Source organism: Anolis carolinensis, chromosome 1, assembly GCF_035594765.1.
Source record: "Anolis carolinensis isolate JA03-04 chromosome 1, rAnoCar3.1.pri, whole genome shotgun sequence".
Taxonomy (NCBI): Eukaryota; Metazoa; Chordata; class Lepidosauria; order Squamata; family Dactyloidae; genus Anolis; species Anolis carolinensis.
Genome location: NC_085841.1, coordinates 185576866 through 185601198, shown reverse-complemented (window position 1 = coordinate 185601198; position 24333 = coordinate 185576866). Strand labels below are relative to the sequence as shown.

General features: G+C 39.9%; 1 protein-coding gene across 2 annotated transcripts in view; it reads right to left on the bottom strand.

The window, feature by feature from the left end:
- Window positions 1-1581: 1581 nt before the first annotated feature.
- Window positions 1582-24333, bottom strand: part of fam117b (family with sequence similarity 117 member B) — a 37816-nt gene continuing 15064 nt past the window's right edge. The window contains exons 2-8 of one of the 2 annotated variants that reach the window (XM_008114965.3): window positions 22854-23002; window positions 16835-16927; window positions 15049-15162; window positions 12975-13118; window positions 9866-10091; window positions 8706-8826; window positions 1582-7289 (exon numbers count right to left, since the gene is read on the bottom strand). In XM_008114965.3, coding sequence (XP_008113172.2) covers window positions 6971-7289; window positions 8706-8826; window positions 9866-10091; window positions 12975-13118; window positions 15049-15162; window positions 16835-16927; window positions 22854-23002 — 1166 coding nt within the window. In that variant the 3' untranslated portion in view covers window positions 1582-6970. Of the gene's footprint in view, window positions 7290-8705; window positions 8827-9865; window positions 10092-12974; window positions 13119-15048; window positions 15163-16834; window positions 16928-22853; window positions 23006-24333 lie in introns of both variants that reach the window. The other variant, XM_008114964.3, reaches the window with a different exon arrangement.

Genomic DNA, 24333 nt, shown 5'->3' with positions numbered 1-24333 from the left:
ACAGGGACAAATCAATCGCCTTTCTTTTGCAACTAAGCACATTCAGACATTTACATTTAACAGTTCACATTTTCTATTAAGAGAAAATATTTTTTTAAAATACCAGTTTACAATCAAATGCAAAAATGCCTCGGAAGTAAACACTTCATTTTAAAGAGTAGCAACCATTTTAAGGACTTAATTTATTTCTGCTTGAGCTAAGCTGCGATGGAGAGCCAGCGTGGTGTCGTGGTTTGCGGAGATCAGGGTTCATATTCCTGCTTGGCAATGGAAATCCCTGGGTGACCTTAAGCAAATCCAATTCTCTTAAAAGAAGGGAAAGGCAAAACCCAGGTGATAAGAAATGACTTGAAAGCACGTAAAAATGATTAACATACATGTAGATTAGTATGTACTTAAACCAAAACTAATCATTCATCATGAATGTCTTATCAAATGGCTGGTGAAAATTCATAATTTCTTCTGAATTCTCAAACCGAATGAGCTATTTTGCCTGATTCCTTGCACACACATAAAACAAAAAACAGATTAGAGGGGATTTATAGAATTGTGGAATAGGCATGTTAATACAGTGCACTACTTCTAGTGTTGGGTTAAGCCTTTGCTTCCCTTAATCTTTGCCAGAATTATAGAAATCTCTTACATACAGACAGTAAACACATTAGCAATATGGCATCAGTCTCGTTCTGTTGTTTTGATGTCTGCCTTCTTTTCTTATCTAGTTCCTAGGTAAACCACTTCTGTTCTCCAGTTATGGAGGGTTGGGAGAAATACAGGGATTCTGTAAATGTTCTGCTTGAGAAAGAAGGGAATACAAATATCCCAGAATGTAAATACAGCATACAAATGGCACAATACATGCACTATCTCTGAAAACACTCAAGTCATTGCTATCAACTGTACCCATATGCCAGTCAATTTGCTCCACTGCAGCATGTTTCCCACAGCTATGAAGAGAAGGAACCATACATTAGGACATTCCAATTACAGTCCCAATTTAATAGAACACCACTCCTCCAAGATACATGTTTTTCTCCTTTAACTGGGATAAGCCTGTCCCATGGTATACTACCAAGTGATCTTGCCTCTAGCTATGGCAAGGCATCATCCCAAAGACCACTGCTTCCCTCAACGAATAAGAATTTATGAGAAAAAATTCATTTGACTGAAAATTAATTAAAATAAAGGGAAACGATCTGGCCCAAGAAACCCTGAGGTTTCTGCCAAAATCAGAACTAGAGTCCTGTTTCCCCAAAACACTACCTATTGAAAAGCCTTGTCCTAATGTTTTGTTTTGAATTTAAAGCAGGCCTGCATAACCTATTTGGGACTCAAACTTCCAGAAGCCCTAGCCGGCTTGTCCAACTCAGGAATTCCGGATGCTGAAGTCCAAAACACATGGAGGTTTATCAGGTTATGCAGGCCTGATTTAAAATAATGGAGTGAAATATTGCAGCGTGTGTACGTGCATTTGATATATATTTCCAAATTACACAAGGATGTTGATAACCATATCTGGCCACATGTGTCTGATCTCATTATTAGCTCAGTTACAGGGGAAAAAATTAAGGAACACCGGTCTTCACTTGAAATATTTATTGAAAGTGTGCGAATTCCATAAAGGTGAGTAAAACATTTTTGTAAAAAAATTCAATAACATTTCTTGCAGACTCTGGTCTTACATCAATCATTAAAATAAAAACAATAGAAAAACAAGAAATGCCCAAACACACAGGTGTGCCTTGAGAGGAAAAAAGACTTCTTAAAAAAATCTTATATATGTAGACATCATTGGCCTTTGCAAATATAATACACAGCTTACCCAAATAGATGTGGATTGCTCCACAACATCTTTCTCCCTAGTACAGGCAATAAAACAGGAGAGCCAGTAGCTAGCAAGAAAAGGTAAACTTGGAAGGGAAATACATGACATGCCACTGGCAGTGGACTGCTGTGATTAAGTCACGCTACACAATATCCAGACAGAGTTAGGTGTTAGGAGGAAAGATACACCTTCAGAATATTTTATCAATTGAACATACTTGACCGAGACACTGACAGCAAACAAGATGGTGAAATCAGAAATGAAAATATTCATACTTAGTAACTAAGCCATCACTGAAAGTTAGTTACTTGTTTTGTTATCTAGTACTGGAAATACATATTGGTTAAGCAAATGTAATCTTCATGACTCAAGAATGATCTTCAATGCTCTAAAAGGGCTTAATTATGGACATTTGTATTTTGCTTTTAGTGTAAAATCCAAATGATGAAATATACCATGAAACTTGCCAAAAGACAATGATTATAGTCACATCAATATCTAGCTAAAACAATACATACAACTGTTCTCTCAGATAGCCCAGTTTCTGGTCACTAACTTCATACATATAATGAAAGAGAATGTTATATATTTCATTTGATTTCTCAGATGGAAAACTTGTGATAAGCAGCAATGTTTCAAATGAGGGTTTAAAATTAGCAGCAATAGCCAAGAGTATATGTGTATTCATGCAACTATCTTAGAAACTAAGAAAATCTCATGTGGTTCTGTGCATGAGATAACTTCTCTAGAATTGGTTCTCTGATGCATTTAAACATCTGCAGTTTGGAGTAAATCCCACCTGAAATATACAATTCCTATAACTGTGATGTTCCCCTAAAAAAAGTCAAGCACATGGGGACTCTTGGGGAGAAATCAAATGTTAAGTAAGCACACAGGCTCACACACTCAGATTTGTGTACATCTCCACTCTTGCTTTCCCCAGCTTGCCTTTCTGAAAGGTGATAGTACACCAAACACTGCTTCCTTTCTGTTCTCTGAACAACTCTAGAGCTGTGAGCAAAATAGAGAGGCTTCCCACAGACATAGCAGTTTAAGAATTGAGGAATGGAGGGGGGTTCATTTCCACCATTACCAATCCAAACCAACTTCTGGTAAATCAGAGGAAGAAAGACAGAATATTGAATACCCATTTATTGGGTATGGTCAGTATAACAGAAGTACCTGGAAAGTGACATACATTTTTAAAATAAAGTCTAATCCACTTCCCCCCTCCCCCAATATCCACAGGACTGGTCTCTGTGGTTCCATTTATCTGAACTGTCCAGGCATTTTCTAGGTCCTCCAGCATTAATCTATGGCATTCTTGGGCTAGATATCCTTCACTTCAATAGGCTTTGCTATTCTCTGCAGTTTCACATATCAACGTGATTTCCAAGAAAGTATCTCCTGCAGAACTTTTTTTGGGGGGGGGGGGGCAATGAATTACTTGGCAAAATGCCACAGCTATGCAGAGCATTAAATCATGAGAGTTGATTATTTTCAACTAGCTAAAGATGGTCCTACTCTAATTATACATCTCCTGAAGTTCCTAGATTAATCGCTCTGACTTCACAGTTATTGGAAACCAAGAACCAAACAGATAAGTGATTAACAAAAACCTGAAAACATGTAATTGGAATTCCAAACAACAGTAAGCAACCTCAGCTTGCTCCGATTATTATTTGCTATTGGCTAACATTTTTTCAGTGCAAAACGGGCGAGCAGTCTTATGCCATTCAATTTACTAGCCAAACAATTGCTGCTTATGACATGGATTCTTTAGAATCTTACCATTATTTCTTCACAGTCACAGAGATATAACCAAATATTACTCTTTTAATGAAAGCTGAAGTATCACCTATCTGGTATGCACCTGCAGGCCAGCCTGAAGTACACTGAGGGCAATGGGCTGTCTGCCCAGCTTTTCTCTAATATAAAGCCATGGAAAAGCCATGTTAACTTTTAAAACAAGCACCTTTTACCACATCTTAAACACACCTTACAGAGACTATATTCAGGAATAGCATGTCAAGCCATGCAGGAAAATACAACAACATTCCAAATGCGCAATACCTTTATCTGGCCAACTGAAAAGCACAAAATACATAATGCAAGTCTCCAAAGGTCCACTGGCTTTTTCATCAGGCAAATGATCTTTAAAAATCATACAGAGGATGTTAAGATGTATCGTCCTGGAAGTACTAACCCCCTACCCTCATCCTGAAACCTTGCCTTACCCACCCCTATTACCCTACCTCCCCCCCCCTCAATTCCCCTCCCCCCCAAAGGATTTTATGTGTATTAAAATTTAAATAAAGATTATTTTACAAAAAAAAGATGTATGATTTTTAAACAACCTTTGCCTTATGAAGAAGCCACGGAGCTTTTAAAGCTTGCCTGTTGCATTTTACACTTTTTAGTTGGCCTCCCAAAAGGGTTTGATAAAAAAAAAGTTTTGTGGATTTTGGGTTTTGTTGTACCTTACATTTTACAGAGATTCATTAGAACAGTGAATCCAACATTTTGAGGAATTTCAAAAACCTATCTTTTCCAGAGAATTCCTAATTGAAAACTGGCTCTCAGATATTCAATGTAAATCTTTTTTGCAAGAACCACCATTAGTCTGGTAACTATAAACCATTTAAAAAACCTGAAATGCTGAATTGCATTTAAACAAGCTGCAAATATCGCTTTTGCACAAAAGAAGGCTGCTTCCATATGTTTCACAAAGACCAAACATTAGGAGTTTCATAAGAAAGCTGATGTGTGTCCAAAAAAAATTACAGACAACAAATATATTACATTGCTAGAACGTTTGACTTCGTTTGACATCTCAGTTTAAAGGAGTTATACCTGATGCATGGGAAAACAATATACAAAGAAAAATAAAGTAAACAATAACAACTCTGGTCATTATCATCAGTTGTCCTAGGACTTGATATGCCAGCAAGTTAAGTCCATGGAATGGATGTGAAATCATCTTAATTTGCAAATACAACATTTGAAAGCACAGTAATACAACACAAACAAAATAAAACTAATACAATGTGGGATTGAGTATATTTAAGTAATACTTTAGAATTCCAGATGCATAGCTTTGCTGGTCTGTTGCAGCAAACACAACAAAGTTCAACAGCACCTTAAAGACTAACAAATATATTATAGTATCAGCTTTTGTGAGTCAGAGCCCGCTTTGTCACATGGACAAAGTAGTTACCTAACTAGATAGGTACAGATACCCTGAGTATAAAGAGGTTGTAAAAACCAAGTGAAACCAAGGCCAAACAATGTAGGATATAAGTACTGTCATAGTACTAAGCAATTGTTACTAAGGAAAAACAAATACAAGATCATGAGACATACTCTGACATATGAGTCAGAGCAAGGAAAAGGGAGATTTTTGGGTGACTTTGTTCAGAACCAGCCAGCCAGCCAGCCAGCATGGCTATGTGGCCCTTGTGGCTGTGGGATTCAGGGATCTGTCACCCAAAAAGGCAGTTTTGGAAGTTGTAAGAGAAAGTGGCAATTTCTCCAGCCAAGCCTTATTCCCACCTATTGATTGCTGGTGATGACTAGGTGCACCCAAGATGAATAATTTAACAGTGTTGCTGTGGTTATTCATCACATCTGCTAGTCTGGAGTGGTTTGCCCTAATGTTGGTCATGTTTTGTTAGTCTAAAGATACCAGAAAAATGTAACTCTTAAATGGTAACTTTTCTATAGCTCCATAGTTGGCCCTAGTTTGTTCTGATCAATGCTATACACCAAGAGTCTTTGAACGTTACTTAGTCCATCTCCCATGAAAATTTCGAACTCTGGAAGCATTTTAGAATCTGAAAATTTGATCTTTAAGCAACTGCTCTAGCTCACACTTTGTTGTGTAATGGACCTCCATAAACACACTTTCATAACCAAATCAGTTCAGTAGCTTTCAAAAGCAGAGTTTGGAATGCAAAACCCTTTCTACTGTTAACTGTTACTTTTTTAAAAAGTGACACAAGAAATGAAATGGGCCACATCTGCTGCAATGACCAAGAATACCAAGTTCCCTTAGCTTAACACCCTAATGATATTGCTCCTCAAAAAGAAGACTATGTCCACTGAAATAAACTGCTTTAACAATTACCATGCCTGACAAACTACTACCCTCAACAGACCCACAAAACAGTACTTTGACAAGCAGGAAGAACCATGCATGGCCATTTCAAGATCATATGACTACAAGGTTTATATAGTACAGTGGCAAGACAGTATAGGATCGGGTATACGCCAAAGGCAATTCAAGAGTTTGACAGCAACACAAGAAACCAAGATGTCCCAAGAGGCACTGATGTGACAGTTAGTTGGCATTTTTGCAGAAAGTGGAAAGGAATATCATTTTGAAACAAGAGTCACAAGACTAGCAACAAGTTATTACACTATTGGCAGAAGTGCTCTGAAATGCTATTTCCGGACAATGAATTTTGTCCGTGTGCTTATCCATCCTGCCTTCACCAAAGTTGTACCAATATTGCTTTTCTTTATAGTCTTGAAGATGTTATCCGGAGAAGGGAAGAAATCAAAGTGGTCACACTGCACAATGCTGAACAGTAGATTCAGGTCTCTCTTCCCAACAGTAGAAACAATGCAGCAAGAAAAGTGCGACCATCCTGTGAGCACCCTGTTTCATGGGGGTGCATCATCCCTCCCCCCACATTATTTGTAAATACTTTTTGGTGAAAAAAGAGATCTTGCGGTATGAATTTGCTTGTTGTTCCCCTTGCAGATCTTGTTATGAACAGCTGGTATATTTTGAATTTTTCCTTTTCCAAAACTTGAAACTGGAACACAAAGCCTCAGAAAAAACTGGTTCCTCTGCTGGTAAAGTAAGATAGATAATGTCTCCCTTCTTTATTGTACCAAAGCTTTAAAAAAAAGTGCAGAAGAGGGGACTGAATTGGAGCCGCCTCAAGACAAGTGTAGCAGTTGCACAGCCACTCTTCTTTCCTAGGTCTCACCCGAGTCTCAGTCATCGTGGGGAGATCAGGATATCAGCAGGAACTGTTTATGAAACTGCTGACAAGAATGATGCAAAGAGATGCAATTTGGAAGGCTTGATCACAGCTAGCTTCAATACAGTTCTCTCGGAAGTAAACAAAGCCAAGTTTACCCTTCAGTTTCTTCAGCATGGCCTGACTGCTGGAGCACAGTTATTGGTGGCATTATTTTGCTTCCTCCACGAGACAGTCGGTCTTGGTCTGTGCTTGCCGATAAGGCGGCCATGGAAATAGGCTGCAGCAATGCGGGCGTCATCCCAGATGGGACGGTCAGGTTGTGAGTAGCACCTTTGAGAGTAAGATCTTGTGTGGGGAGAAGTGGCTTGAGGATACTGACAAGGCAGAAAGCGGAGCCACTTTTTGGAATGAAATTGACTTTATTCTTATCAGGACAATAAAAGGCTGGGATTTCATGCAACGGCTTTGGCCTACAGAGGAAAAAAACAGCATCACAGCAAAAGAGGCAAATGTTAACACGGAAATCTCGATGTCACACAAGTTACACAAAATTTTTGACAATGTAACTGAAGATACTAAAAGTACATAAATTAAATGTGGAAATACTATGAAAACACATTTATTTAGTGCAGTGGTTCTCAACCTGTGGTCCGTGGACCACCAGTGGTCCCCAAAAACTAAAACATGGTCCACAGTCTCACCGTTACTACACTGTTCCAATGAGAGCAACTGGTCTTGCGAAACCCTCTTATAGTGCAGAGGCAACGGGTATGTTGGGAGGAGAGAGGCTGACTACCCACGAAAGGCGCAACAACAAGCCTCCTGACTGCTGCTTCTCCTCCTTCTCCCTCCCCCAAGAGGAGCCATTCCATGTAGCGCCTGAAAGTGGGGGCACCTTGGTGTCTTTGTTTTTAGGCCTGTTCTTGGGGTTATTTGGGGTGCTGATTCAGAAAATTGCATTGGCTAGACCACATCAGCTCTAGATTAAATATGGTTTTCTGTAGGCGAGTAGATGGCAAATACTGAAAGGCATATGTTCTGTATCAGAAACGAGAGCTGATGTGGTCCAGCCAATGCAATTTTCTAAATCAGCACCCCAAATAACCAAACCGAATCTAAAGTTGTCCAAAAATTCATAACCCTTTTGGTACTAATGTTAGAGAGTGGTCCCTGGTCAAGTGGTCCCTGGAAAAAAAAAGGTTGGTTCCAAAAGGCTGGAAAAGCCCTTCCACTTATTTAAACTCAATTAAGTGAAAAGGTACTAATACTCCATTCCAAATCCCTCTTCTTTCATTGGTAAACAACAATGGTAAGAAACTGTGCCCAGTTCCAGCCATATTCCATTTATATTTAAATCTGAGTATCTCTGATTTCTTTATTGAATAACTATATTATGTTCATGGATATTTTAGAATAGCTTCTCTTTAGGAAATAGCTTCTCTGTGTGTCTTATCTAGACCAGGGCTTCCTAAACCTTTTCCGCTCACAACCCCTTTCCGTCTGGGAATTTACATGACCCCAAATACATAGGTATATAAAATAGATATAAAAACATTTACTAATCATAAATCAGCATTTGAAAGGCTTGCTAAACAAGCTCATTTTGTTTTTTATGAAGTACAGCATAAGGATCCTCACACAAAAAGGTGCAAGTATCCCATACACATGGATAAAGCACACAAAAACATAACCATATATACTTTCCTCATTTGGAGGAAAATCCAGCACTCCCCAAATGGATTTCAAACAGCATTAAATAAATATTGTGTTTATAAGTTTTAAAAAATGACAGACCCGAGCCTATGAACTGTGCCATAACAGAAATTCATACATAAGGTGCACTAGCTTTTCGACTTTAGAGCACTATATTGTACAAGGCTACTTACAAGCTGTCTTCAAACACTTTAACCTTCTCACAGCCTTCAGGAGGTTCACGTTTGAACATGTAGCTGTTGTTGGGTTTTGGTGAGGTGGCATATTTCGGCAGGGGAGAACAGTTCCCATTCTCTGTAGTGAACATATCAAAATAAAAAATCAGCACCTCTTCAGTTCTGACCCACACCCTGTTCTTCATTTACATTATATACAAAATGATATACAATTTTATCCAGCATGTAGAAGCATACCTTTGCTGGAAAATATATTTAAATCAGTAGTTCCCAACATTTGGGCCTCCAGGTGTTTTGGACTTCAGCTCCCACAGTTCCGAACAGCTGGTAAGCTGGCTGAGATTTCTGGGAGTTGAAGTCCAAAACACCTGGAAAATAGTTTTAATTCGGTGTTGTTAATAAAATTGGTTTTCAAAAGACTTTTGTATCATGCTGATTTTTCCTGTCTTTTGTTTTAATTTCTGTGATCCCATACTGAGAAAAAGGCAGGAATTAATGTCAAACACACATACACACACACTCTTTCACTCTATACATATACGTTATTTCCATACTGATGTTATAGCTGCAATACGACATCTTGGCATATTTGCCTCTAAAACCCTAAATCAAGCTATAATTTAGCACACTATAGGGTAGCTCTCAGCAGAGAATGTTACTTTTAGAAATGCAACTAATTACAACTATCATACTATGGATGTATTTGAACCAGGGGGGCAAGGTACGGCCCTTGATTTGCATACAGTTGTTCAACAGTGGAACTCTCTGCCTTGGAGGGTGGTGGAGACTCCTTCTTTGGAGGCTTTTAAACAGAGGATGGATGACCATCTGCCAGGGGTGCTTAGATTGTGCTTTTCCTATATGGCAGAATGAGCTTGGACTAGATGGCCCATGTGGTCTCTTCTAACTCTATGATTCAAACATATAATATGAACAGGTTTTGAGGTTTTGTTTTTGAAATGACAGTATCTAAAAATGGATGATAGGAATAAAGGTGAAATTCTATAGATAAAATATTCCACATGAGCATAAACAGTTTGTAGGATTTGGGCCCAGACATAAAAAAATCCAAGGAATGAAACAAGTTTTCATGATGCAAAGTAGCACTTAGTCTGTAATGTGACTGAGGCCTACGAAGCGTCCTCTTCAGTGAATACCTTTATCTCTGGGGTCCCCAAGCAGGTCATCAGTAGGGCATGGGCTCTCCTCGTTGCTCTCATTGGTGATGGCAAGGAAAGAGCCAGGAGACACAGACTGAGACCGGCTGCTATTGTTGCTGCCCTTTTCTGCTCCACCAGGTGTCTGCGTATCAATGCTGCGGGTACTGCTGCTACGCTGCACCAGAGGGGGAGGAGCTCGATGCCCATCTGGAACATCTTGCGGCTGTTTAATAAAAACACCTCATATATATTATGTCATGAAACAGACTATTAATCTAGTCTAGCTAAAAATCACATTGCATGTTAATAAACTATTTAGCCCTTTGTATAAATAAAGCTCCTTAGCAGATTAGTTTTTTTTTTCAGACTTCAAGAAAAAATGGGAAGCCAAACTTAAGGAGATTTGGGGTCTCGTAAGGCATTCTAGGGAAGGGGGTGGAGGAGGAGGAAGGGGGGGAAAACACACACACACACACACACTTAATAAGATTAAAAGGATGATCCTGTACAAAAACCAACCAGACTGCCTTGTGAATGACCCCTTTCTTAATGTCTGTTTTCCTTTGCCTTGGTAAGGCATTAGCTTTCACATGCATGCATTTAGTCTTGGAAGAATTCCATGCACAACCAGCTGGATATGTTCTGAGATAACACCTCAAAATAACACTTGTGGTCTAATAAATAATGGCTTCTTATGGCAAAACATAACATCCAGCTGCACACTTCACCTCCTTCTGTTGCACTCTTAGCTCAGTCTCGGCTGAACAATAATTACTATTATTATTATCTTTATTTGTACCTCGCCTTTCTCTCTATAAGGACTCAAGGCGACTAAGACTCCACACTAGACATGTTTAAAAGGTACAATAAAATAGATAAAAACAGTTTAAAAGTAACTGTGTGGTAAAAACATTTAAATTATAGTAAATACACTAAAATGGCCTTTAAAACTCATATTCCCCCTTAATCCCACCCAACCTCCCCAAAGCATGCCTCTTCCCCTTCTCCAAATGCCTGTTGGCAGAAGAAGGTCTTGACCTGCTTGCAGAAGGCCAGCAGGGATGGGGCCACCCTGGTCTCTCTTGGGAGGGAGTTCCACAGTCTAGAACCAGCTACCAAAAAGCTGTTCCCACCAAGCGTGCTTGAGCAGTTGGTGGAGCCACGAGAGGGCCCTCCCCAGTAGATAGTAGGTGTTTCCCCGGTACATAGAAAGAGATACGGTCCTTCAGATAACCTGGAGCAGAGCTATACAGGGTTTTGTAGGTCAAAACCAGCACTCTGAATTGTGCTTGGAAACTTGTTTGCAGCCAGTTGCAATAGTGGTGTTGTACGCTCCCCGTCTCCGGCCCCAGTTAGCAGACTGGCTGCTGCTCTTTGGATCAACTGAAGTTCCAGAGCACTTTTCAAAGGCAGCCCCATTTAGAGCGCATTACAGTAGTCCAACCTGGATGTAACCAAGGCATGTACCACCGAGACCAGTTCTGACTTTTCCAGTAACAAGCACAGTTGGCACACTAGCTTTAACTGTGCCAAAGCACTCCTGGTCACTGATGACAGCTAGGCCTCCAGGTTCATAGCCAAACCCAGGAGTACTCCAAAACTGCAAACCTGCGTTTTCAGGTAGAGTGTAACGCTATCTAACACAGACTGACTCCCTATTTCCAGATCTGTCTTATGACTGACTAGGAGCATCTCTGTCTTGTCTGGATTAAGCTTCAATTTGTTTCCCCTCATCCAGTCCATTACAGCTGCCAAGCACCAGTTTAGCACAGCAACCACTTCCGTGGAATTAGATGGAAAGAAGTGATAGTTGGGTGCCATCTGAGTATAGTTAGCACTGCACTCCAAAACTCTAGATGACCTCTCCCAGCAGTTTCATGTATATGTTGAACAGCATGTAGGACAGCACAGAGCCCTGAGGGACCCCACAGGCCAGTGGTCAAGCTGTCAGACAGGATGCTCCCAGCACCATCTTCTGAGAACATCCCTCCAAGAAGGAAGAACAGTACCTCCAAGCCCCATCCCAGAAAGGCGACCAAGAACAATACTATGGTCGATGGTGTCGAAAGCTCCTGAATGGTCCAGGAAGACCAACAGGGGCACACTCCCTCTGTCCAGTTGTCTGTGTAGTTCATCCACCAAGGCAACCAAAGCTGTCTCTGTCCCAAAACCAGGCCTGAAACCAGACTGAAAAGGAACCCCTGGAATTGCGAAGCCACCACATTTGTAGAACCTTGTCTACAAATGGGAGGTTGGAGACTGGTCTGTAGCTGTCCCATACAGAGGGGTCTAGGGAAGGTTTTTTAAAAAGTGGTCTTACCACAGCCTCCTTGAGGCCTGCCCTGTCCTGATGTAGGGGGGTATTAATAATTTTCCTGATCCACTCCATCAGTCCCCTTCCCCCCGGCCTGTTTTATTAGCCAGGAAGGTCAAGAGCACATGTGGTAGTTCTCACTTCTCCAAGAATCCTGCCCATATCCTCAAGTTGCACAAATTGAAAGGTAACCATCAACACTGGACAAGCAGGTGGCAAGGTTACATCCACTGGAGCTGTATCAACTGTGCGTCTAAGTCAGAGCGAATCTGAGCGATTTTATCTGCAAAATGGTGGGCAAACTCCTCACAGTTCCTTATTTATCCAAAATGGGAAGCTGTGATTTGACATCCTTTAATTAACCCAGATCTTAAACCAGTGTGGCCCTGATTTAAGATCCTATGTAGAGACTACTAAATCAAAGCTCATTATTTCAGACACAGCAAATAACATTTGTTTCTTAAACCATAGTTTGGGAAATGAGCAAGAGTCTAGGATTCTTCTACCTTGTTGCTCCCCCTGCTTTATGAGGGCTATAATCTGTCAGTTCTAGTTTTTTTTAAAACTACAATTATGTCATTATGTCTGAAGAGGACTAGTATCTAACCAGTCCTAACTAAATGTTTAAACCTTTCCAGTAATGCATTCGTTATCAAAATACACTTGCACATAAAAACTTCTGCTATCGGTTTCCAAGAAGTTCACTTGTTTTTCGGGATCTACAAATTTGTATGAATGGTCCACTATAGCTAATGGTAGCAAGGAATACTTGCTTACAGTGATTTTACTTACAATAAGTTGTTCCTCTTTCTCTCCTGTCTCCTTTATGATTATTTCAATCTCTTGATTCAGCCCCTCTATGCTGTTACGGAAACGCGATCCTGTTGATTTGGCAATTGGTATGACAGGGACTAGCACAGTCTTTGGGACGGGAGCCTGTAATGCCACCCAAAAGAAATAAGGAAGATAGTGATTATATATTGGAAATGACAACCTTCTTCAAGCCTTCTCTAAGTAATGTTTATCTATGATCCTGTTGCTTACTGTTTCCTGACATATGTTATGGTATGCAGCTTCCCTTACTCTATAGTTCCTGAGAAGTTATAAAAGGGGCTGCAGACCACATGTTCTCTTTCTCTCTCCTTTTGACTATATGACCTGTTGATAGCTGTTTTGTTATAAGAGAGATGCCCTGGCCGGATGGCACAGAGAATTATCTCAAACAAATCTGAAACTGGACTGATAAGTTTTGTACGTGTGTATGCCGAACACATGAAGGTTGTGAGTAAACCAAATATGTTATTTTCATCAAAATCTACTTCATTTTTGTCTTTTGAGTGCATGATATAAAACAAGTTGTTTTATGGAAGAGTATATATACAGTAGAGTCTTGCTTATCCAACCTTCGCTTATCCAACGTTCTGTAATATCCAACGCAGTCTGCTTCCCGCCCGGATCCATAGCTGTTTCTCTAGACAGCAACGCGCAGCGGGCCAACATGCCCAACAAGAACACAAATGCAGCCATGCTCCCAAACAAGTGGAGGACTTATTGTAAAACATATTTTGATGCTTAATTTGTAAAATCATAACGTAATTTGATGTTCAATAGGCTTTTTCTTAATCCCTCCTTAGTATTCAACATTTTCACTTATCCAACGTTCTGCTGGTCCGTTTATGTTGGATAAGTGAGACTCTACTGTATATTTTGGCACTGGAACAATCCTTCTAAAGCTCTGCTGTTTTTATGCACTGGCAAAATCACTGTTTTCCTAACAGATCAGAGATAACAGGTTATTCAGTGTAACAACTGAAACCACTGCTTAACATAATTACATCTGGTTGTATACTCGAAAAGATTCTACTCGAAAAGGTTTTTGGCTCTTCTCTGAAAGGTCATGCTTTTCTAAAAAGTTATGACCTCCAAATGGTGTTTTCCAAAAGGTTATGAATGCCATTTTCCAAAATTATATTCCTATGGGCTTTAAAGGAAAACAAATGAGGATGTAGCTTCAGTTCTCATTTTTATTATAAAGTGATTCCTTGACATAGCTGGTATCTCCCATATCCAGGCAAGATGGGGGGGGGGGGGGTGTACTTTAAATAAAAGAAAAATATGGGAAATATAAAGAGAAAATATACTTAATTAGTACTTCAGTACTAATGTCATTGCCAATTCTAGTGTCAGAGTGTCAGCCTTTGCCCCAAATATGAATGCGATTTCCTGCTTGAATGCGATTTCCTGCTTCTTGGCAGGGGGTTGGACTGGATGGCCCATGAGGTCTCTTCCAACTCTACTATTCTATGATTCTATGAAATATGATTTCAGTAGTTCTATCTTATCTCCTCTTTTGAGCATAACTACACTATAATTCGTTTTGCTTTGTTTTTGATTTTGGAAATGCCAAGATGCCAAAAGTCTTATTAAGATAGTGGCTTTAGTACTGAAAAAAAGGTTTTTAAATTACATTTTAGGCTTGGGTAGCTTATGACATAATTTTAACCAATATTTCTACATCTTAACCAAGTGTCTGTGTCTATGTAATGTCTACCCAAGGTTCAAAACCAAAATTTTGCATTACTCATCCATGATAACCTGGGAAAGATCCCAGTAACCCCTCGAAACTTAAATCTTTTCCCTCCTCTACTTCTTTATATATATTTCAAATGTTGATCTTCAAGTTGTGCAAACAATTTGTGAAGTAATTTGTTCAGTTAACCAACATTTCATGTATGTTGCTGCTCCTGTAATGGTGACAGCTAACATATATTTGAGACAATCCCTTTTTGCCACACAATCCCTGAAATATGCCAACTTCTCCTGAATCATGAACTCTTACATTTTTAATGAAGTGTCATGATCTTACCTGGCATTGGTTAATGGCTGCATGATTACCATGGAATGGGGACTGCCTTTCTTTGTCTCGGTGATGTCTGCTACTGTGTTTACTTCTTTGCAATTGCTGGCGAAGTTTGGCGATCTGAAAGAATAAACCGTTTAGATTTTTCTTTAAAAGTACATAATAATGAAACTTGTGAACAATAATGTAAAAAGTAGGTTGTGTGCTATGAGAGTTTATGTACTATGAAAACCTTTGTACTATAAGAATATTCATTTACTGTATCTATATACCGTTTTTTTCACCCCTGGAGAGCCTCAAAACGGTTTACAACGTAATAGTGGCAAAATTCAATGCCAAATATACATGTAAAAAGCAAATCATAATATCTAAACAATAGCATATAACTGTGAGTTAAAATCATTAAGACCATTAAAACATAAGATATAAACAACATTTAAACATTAAGACATACAATCAAAACATCCTAATATAAACATTAAAATCACATGATCACATGACTAAAAGAATATAAATGTATATGCATTTACAATAGAGGGGTGGGGAAAAAGGGAAAAGCACCAGGGGAACATGGAGGGCTGCACCCCTCTACCATAAAGAGTCCTCATTCTATTTTATTCTTCCCAAATCCCTCCATGACTTCAGAAAAATTATTTATATTTTTTGTCTCTTTCTGGGCCACTTCACCCCAGGAAAGCCATTACAAGCAGTCCCTGAGTTATAAACATTGACTTACATGTGACTCCTGGTTACAAAAGGGGGTGAGACAACAGGAAATGAGGGGGGGAAAACTACTCCTAGGAAGGGAAATTCACTCCTGGAAGAGTTATCCTGGTAAAAAGGTGTTTCCAATATTTGGTTCCATGACAACAGAAAATTTTCAAAATCCAATTGTCATAGAGACAGAAAGTGAAGTGAAATCTTCTGAACAGAGGCACAGACAGCAAAACAAATGTTACATATGTGTTAACCCTTCTAAATAAATCACCATCGTTACACTTAACCATTGTTACACTTAAAAATCTACCTGTGCCAATTTACATACAAATTCAAGAACAAACCTACAGAAACAATCTTGTTTCGTAATCAGGGGACTGCCTGTATTTTGATTGGGAACAGACTCAGAAATTAATCTGTCAGAAAAATAACCAGGGAAGCTCCAGAATTGCTTCCAATGCACAACAGGGTGATTTCTGAATGGATTTGTGGTTTTAAAAAAGGAAAAACTGGGGGAGCCTGGTGGGCCACTTAACACATACCTTTTTATATTTTTTTTTTACTTCTGCATTAGTACAACAATTCCTAGGTCTTGAGATACAGTAGTGACTGGTGTGTGTATATGTGTGTCCTATGCACGACCTGGACACAGCCACCCTGCCTTTGTCCTTCCTGTTATGAAGGTAGGCTGACTATATAATGATGACCTGCTGCCTATTAAAACTGGATTGACTCCAGATTTTAATTTGCTGGCAGGAGCATCCCCAGAAAAGAATTCCACTTCGGGGATGCTTTTGCCAGTCAATACTTCCCCTTTTCCTATGCATGTTTTGAAAAACTGTTCCAAATGTGATCCTTCATAACCAATCCATGTGATGACAGTAGAGACTGCTAAAAGAACTGGCAATGGATGTCTTTGCTTCCATAAACAAGGATAACATTTATGAATCAGAATTCAAGTTCTCATCTTGTAAATGTTATTGTGGCATATTCTGTTTCAATTGAGTGCAGACAAGCTAAACTATTTTGCTAGACAAGTATATTGATTGAAATACAGTTCTACATATTTCTCAACCTCTTTAAGCTGATCCGTGCTGCCCCAAGATGCTGATCGCTTATGAGATCCTTTCTTCTTTTCTAAGTATTCCTCAGCCCAAGCACTCTCTGTCTAAAAAAGAAATAAAAAGTTTTCTTGAAATGTAAGTTCAGAAGAAGATTGAACAAAAAATATTCACAATTTAAAGACAAACAGATTCAAACATGCATTTATCTCAAACATCCCTGAAAAGTAAACTGACTTAAAGTACAATAGAGTCTCACTTATCCAAGCTTCTGGATTATCCAATGCATTTTTGTAGTCAATGTTTTCAATATATCGTCATATTTTGGTGCTAAATTTGTAAATACAGCAATTACAACATAACATTACTGCGTATTGAACTACTTTTTCTGTCAAATTTGTTGTATAACATGATGTTTTGGTGCTTAATTTGTAAAATCATAACCTAATTTGATGTTTAATAGGCTTTTCCTTAATCCCTCCATATTATCCAAGATATTCACTTATCCAAGGTTCTGCTGGCCTGTTTAGTTTGGATGTGAGACTCTACTGTAAAATCTTATTTTGATACAGAAAGTTATACATGAATGTTGTTGTATAGTTTGCAGGCAACTTTAATATTTCTTTTGGTTTATATGTAACAAAAAATAAAAGACTTAAGGCAAATAAATATACTGGGGCATAAAGGTATAGGTTTCCCCTGACATTAAGTCCAGTCATGTCTGACTCTGGGGGTTGGTGCTCATCTCCATTTCTAAGCCAAAGAGCCTGCGTTGTCCGTAGACACCTCCAAGGTCATGTGGCCGGCATGACTGCATGGGGCGCCGTTACTGGGGCATAGGAGCAAGGAAAGAAGAGGATGGCCAGAACTCTGTTATTGAAAAAAGGAGGACTAATTTCACACCACACCTGAATATACTGTATCCTTTATAGCCAGCCATCTGGCCTCAATGAACTCCTGCCTGCACATTCAGTCAAATAGTGCCTGACTGTTCTTCTGCAGCCAGACTCATGAAGAAGATTGGCTTTCTCTTGAGAGCCTTAATGATCAGAAGGATTTCTTAATCTGTAGGAGTCTGGCTGAAGCGAGTTAGGCTGTGTGACAGGAGACAAAGCTTTCTACTCTGACAGAATATGTAGGATCTCAGTCAATATATAAAAACAAAGTTTAAGAATACACTTTCATACAGCTGAGTCTATGACCAAACAAATTAAGTTAAAGCTAGTTTTTGGACACAAAACAACAAACCAGAACAGAATTATTCAACAAATATAGGCAGAGAATATAAATGACACAGCAATTATATACACTTTTGTTTACATGCCACAGCCTGTAGTATCAAACAAAAAGCATGGGCACTTACTTTCCACTTTGTAGAAAAACAGGTTTACTCAGTAATGGCTAGTTCTTGATTTGAGATAGTCCTGAACATTGAATCTTCAAGCAAATACTGCTACTTAGTATCCTTGCATTGCAGAGACTTCTAACAAATCCTTAGTTTCACATTTGCTAAGCAGATACAGGGAAGGCAATATACTATAGCACTAGAATAATTCTTTCTAGAAACATTCCATCGGTTCCCATGAAATACTCTTCTTTGAACTCTGGAACAATTGTGTTACGTACAGAAAGAGTCTTTTCTTTTGCCAACTATCCACAGGAGTAAACATTTGACTAATGCATGATCAGAACAGTCCTCAGGACTTGGAAACTTCAGGAGATCTTCTGTTCAGACAAACACAGCACACTTTCTGAAAAATATTTCCAATCAGCTTAGGCTGGAAGGGAAAGAGTGCACTGGTGGATGTCTAAGAGACTGGCATCCCACTTTTGAATTTTCTTTTTCATTAAACATTATGACAAGACAATCTTAAAAAAAGCAACAGATAGTGATAGCACTTGAGGCTCTCAGGTCAGAAGGCAAGGTGATCAGCTACTAGGGAAAAGTGGAGGACAAAGATAAGTAGCTCTGTATATAATGACAGAACTAGACTCAAGCTGAAAAGACATTCACCTGCTGATATGCTCAGATGGAAAATAAATGCCCTGGCTTCACAAGACATATAGCAGGAACATATAATCGTTACAATACAGGACTAGGATGAATGAGCTAAAGTGGACAGAATTTATATATTTTTTCATATTATTCAACACCAAGGAGAGTTTCTTGTGATTCACAGTAAGCCACCTCCTATAAAGGTGCCTAGAGAAGGTTTCCTAACCAGGGGATACATGATAAGATAGCTAAAATCATGAACTCAGAAAATACAAGAATGGCCAAAGACAAATAGCAGACTGATGCTTAAAGAAGTTGATTTGATAGGCAAAGTACAATGTATGACGGTATGATTCAACTTGGAAGTCTTGATGGGGGATGACTTTTGGATAGAGCCAGGTTGGTTCCTGGATTAGAACACAAGAACAGAAAAATTGAGCTCTACATCAGAGGTTACAACCCCATAACCTCTGATGTAAAATCAAGATCTCCAGGATTATGAGAACCACCTAATAACTAAGAATTAATAACTTGGGGAATACACATTTTCTACTTTTATTTCTTAGAGCAACTTTCAAAAAAGCATTTGTCTTTTTCCACCTCTTCTCCTTATTTTTAGGACCTCATTGGTGAGCCGATAATATAATTTACTGGATGTTTAAGGACTCCCAGGCAAAACCTGGGAGAAAGTTGGGAAAAATGAAGGACTCAAAAATAAGAAAGGGTTCCCTCTAGTGCTCATCTGCTGTGTTTACAGCTAGAAAATATAGTACCTGATTGGAGTATGCAGAACAGCTAGCATGCAAAGCCTAATTCGAATTACATTGTGAAGTATGTCTGCCATACTTGAAATCAAATCTATATAACCAAGAGCTTGAATGAGGGCTCTAAGTACAGTCCTGCCTCACTGTTGCGAAGATTAGGAATGCAGCTCCTCTGTGAAAATGGAAAAAACATGAAGATTGTGGGGGGAGATGTGGCGCCACCTCTATGGGCCCAGGGGTGGAGCCGACTCCATGCACCACTTCACTTACTCTGCAGAAACCAGCTTATTTTCTTCTTTCTATGTGGAATGAGTCTCCCTTTCACTCAGAAAAGGGAAGATAGCAAGGGGAAAAGAAACACACAGTAAACCAGAAGAAGAGATGTAACCAGCTTTAGCAGATCTGGTTCTTTCTCCTCTTCCTCTGTGTTGCATATTCTTGTTCTCCCTGGTACTTCCCTTCCTTTGCCTGGACAGAAATGAAATTCATGGAACTCAAGAAGAGGAAACAAACTTGCAGAATGCAAGTAAGAGGAGGAACTATCCAAGTGTTTGCCATCTAGGCAAAGAAGTTTCGTTTAGGAAAGAAAGGAAACACTAGACACAATAGAAATTTCACAGCAAACAAAACTCCCAGATAGTCTCCTCACTCCCTAAAGATGGGCTACCATATGAATGTTCACATGGCAGCACCAACTTCAAGAGACAACAGCATTTCAAATTTGGCAAATAATCAAATGCGCTAGTGTGAAGCCCACAAAAGTGGAATACGAGATTTTTTAAACTTCAAACTAAATGTGACTTTATAGCATAGAATGTGGCACAAAGACAAAACAGCTTCAGAAAAAGCAGGCAAATCAAAAAAATATCCACCAGACTGAACACGGCAAAAAGCAGTGTCTCTTGAAGTCACTCTACCAAGTTAGGAAGGGCCCAACTGTAGTACAAATGTAATGGCTGCACAAAATGGAAAGTACCCAATAACAAGATATAAGCAGCATTTTTTGTCTCCAACCCACTACTTCATTCACTGCCAGCTTGTTTGGCTCTAATCTGTAGGAGGGAACACTTGTGGCCGACTCATGGTCAACGTGGAGCTGCACCCAAAAGAGAAGTCTCAGCATGGATATTTGTTGTCTAAGCAAAAGAAGCTGGGAAGGCGGGGGGGAGACTCCAAAACTGTTGATGAGTTCAACTCAGGAGACAATAGAGCAGCAGGCAAGGTGATACACCAATAGAATCCCTACTCCATCCCTGCCACCTACCTTAAAAATGTAGTCATACAAACCAGACTGTGGGAAAAAGCACATGTGAAAAAGATGGGAGTCCCAACAGACTACTACAACTCTAGCTCCACATCCTCTCAAATCTTGCCTTCTGCTATACAGAGAACTCAGGCAGATAATAGCCAGTAACCCAGAGGGAGATATGCAGGAGCCAAAATGTCTGAAGACTGTCTTGACATACCTCCTCCCATTCCCACCCACTAGGATGCAATTACAAGACATTTATCTCAAGCCTGAACCACAACAATGCTTTTAATAGGGTTCTCACAGATGACTACCAAACACTTTGGTAACTGAAAAAGTAATTTCCCCATTTTATCTTCACAAAAAGGTAACCTGGCATTTCCCAGAAAGCAAAGTTATCAAAGAGTAATGTACTAAATGAATTACTGGATCTCATTTCGTCCTACTAGTAATCAGGACTGTGCGATTAACCAGGGATTTTCAAAGTTGTTCTGCTGTCATGGAGTGCTGTTGGAGCGCCTTCATACCAAAAGGAAGGATTTTATCCACCTTTGAATACCTTTAACTTAATGAGAAGCCACAGTGCTAGCAAATACCAGCATCTCTTGACACCAGCAAAAGGATGAAACTCTGGTTCTTTTATGTATTTCAGAAAATAGGTTTTGATAAATCATTGCTTTAAAGGTTTGATATTTGATGACCTGGTGCTTTTTCAGACAATTCATGGGCTGTGTTAGTGTATCTTGCAACCCTAGCAAATACATCCCTGAGCTGGTTTAGATTCTCTGTACCCTAGTTTTCTGAGAACCCATAGCAGGTGATGCTTTGAAGGTGTAACTCTAGTCAGATGTCTGCCAGGAAGAACACCAACAAATCCCTACCTTGTTACTGATATGCTTCTGAAATGGAGATTCATTCTTAGGCTCTGATTATCCTTGATCTTGTTTTGAAAAAAATTGGAACTCTTTTTGCATTTGTGATTTATGCTCATTTTCAAGATCTCATCAGGTGTGCACTCATTACTTGTCTGTTTTCCCACATTTTTTGGTTAATTTTGTGCGAAAATGGGACTGTGCTCCTATCCAATCATTTTGCCGTGCTGATCTTAATTGCTGGGGGAAATTACAAAGATTTCACCTCTAAGAAGACTGGTAGAATCTTCTTTTGCACTCCTGTTAGTGACTAATGCCATGGTGGCTGTAGCTGTCACTTCCTAGGCCAGTTACTCAGTACATTGTTTAGGAGAAAAATAAGCCTAGAAGAAATAAAATGCACTCCAAATACTAAGTGAAGGCATGTTTGATTTCTATGTGTTCTCACAGAATGTGTGGCAGCAATGCAATTTCTAAGTTTAGGTCACTGATTTCTGTGGATGGAAGGAGAAGTAACTTGTTATGTGGCCATCATTTGACAGCAAGCCACATTGCCAAACAAAATAATATCTAAGTACTTCACACAGTACATAGTTAAACTATGGAATTTGCTAGTACAAAACAGAATGGCTTTCAAAGAGGATTAAATAAATTCGTGGAGGATAAGACTAAACCACCACTAAGCACGGCTATAGATTCAATAGTCGAAGGCCTGTTGGTTTAAGACCCAAGTCAAGACTCTCATTTCAGGTCAGGCACCATAAAGCCAGGAAATTAGAAGCTAAAGCTGGTGACTTAACAAATGGGTCTCATAATCAGGCATGATGCTATGTGCCACTACAATCTATACTTGCTTACAACTGGCCACCCTTCAACCTCATGCTTCTTTTGCCTTTCAGACGCAAGTTCAAATGGTGAAGATGGAGCGAGTGCCGGGGACAATGGAAGATGTTCCACATTATCCAACCCGGTACTTAACCATAAAACATCTGAATCTTATTTCAGTGTTAGAACTAATTGAAACATGCCTGTTTGTTGTATAAAACTTCATTGGCTTGATGTTCAGTGAATCCACCAAAGCTGTAAGAAGTGATCAGAGCAATGCTTTCATTGAGTAATGTTTTCTTAGTTGTATGTAATCAGCTCTCTTACCTGTGTGGCTTTGTCCCTCATGCAAGGCGCAGCTTGTCCATGATTCTCACGAGGCCACTGTCCAGCAAGGTACGGAGCAGCAAGTATGTCTAGGGAAGGGGTACGGCGAGCAATACTAGAAGGGCTTGATGATGGTGGCCGTGGCTTATCTACTAAAAAAAGAAAAGAAGATATGCCCATCATCAGTAGGAATAAAACACATTTTATGCTCAGACTCTCATTCTGTTCATTGTTTTTCATACTCAACATATGACAGTTTTTATGAGGTTACGGACATTTATTTGATCAGAGTCTACTCATTCTTTGACAGCAAAGGTCTGTTGTGCCAAATAGTGCAAAGGCTTCCTATTAACACTAATAGAATGTTTGGACTCTAGCTAGGTATCAACATCTGACATCCTTTGATAGTTGCCAAAGTCCCAACCTTTTACAAAATTTGCTCTGTACCATCAAATCAGCTTCAAATTATGGCAACCATGTGAATGATTTCCCCCAAGATAAAATGCATCTTCCATGACTTCTTTTCCTGTTTACCATAGTTTCATTCTTTTTTCAAAATATATCCAAAGTAGGGTAACTGCAGTTTTCTCATTCTGGCTTTTAGTGAAAGTTTGGTATTTCACAATTTGGCTTAAGATTTATTTGTATTTTAATGACAATGGTATCTAGGAATACAATCTTAAGGCTACTATACTGTATACCCTTTCCCCACCTGGTGCTTTCAGCAGCATCAGGTAGCAAAGTGCATTAGTTACTCAAGTAACTATGCAACATAACACTGAGTTATTGTGGGAAATTAAAACTACAGCCCACACCCATTTACTGCTGCCATCGCCACAAGTCATCAACTGATCAGGTAAGCATGCTCAGGCTCATTAAAATACATTTTGCTCACTAGACCAGTGATTCCCAAAGTGGGCGCTACTGCCCCCGGTGGACGCGGTAGCGATCCAGAGGGGTGGTGATGGCACCTATTAAGAGATGGGGTGGGGCCAGGGAAGGGGCGGAGCCTCTTCCCAAGTGCCGGAGACAGGGCTGAGCCCCTGAGGCGCCTGTTAGGACACACAGGGGGCGGAGCTAGAGGAGTGGGCATGGCTTCTTCCCAAGAGCCCAAGACAGGGCTGAGAATCTATACCTCTCCTGAGGCGCTTGTTGGGACACAGAGGGCTGAGCTAGAGAAGGGGGCGGGGCCTCCTTCCAAGAACCTGAGACAGGGCTGAGCCTCTATACCTCTCCTGAGAGGCTTTTTAGGACTAAAGGGCAGGGCTAGGGGCGGGGGCAGGCACTTGGGAAGAGGCCCTGCCCCTTCCTCTAGCCCCGCCTCGTGTCCTGGCAGGCGCCACAGGACAGGGATAGAAGCTCAGCCCTGCCTCAGAGCTCGTAACTCCACCATCCCAGTTCTGGCCACCCGTTTGTGGCCCCGCCCACCTTGCCCCTCCCAGCCCTGCATCTTGGACTAGGGGAGGGGCTCAACCCCGCC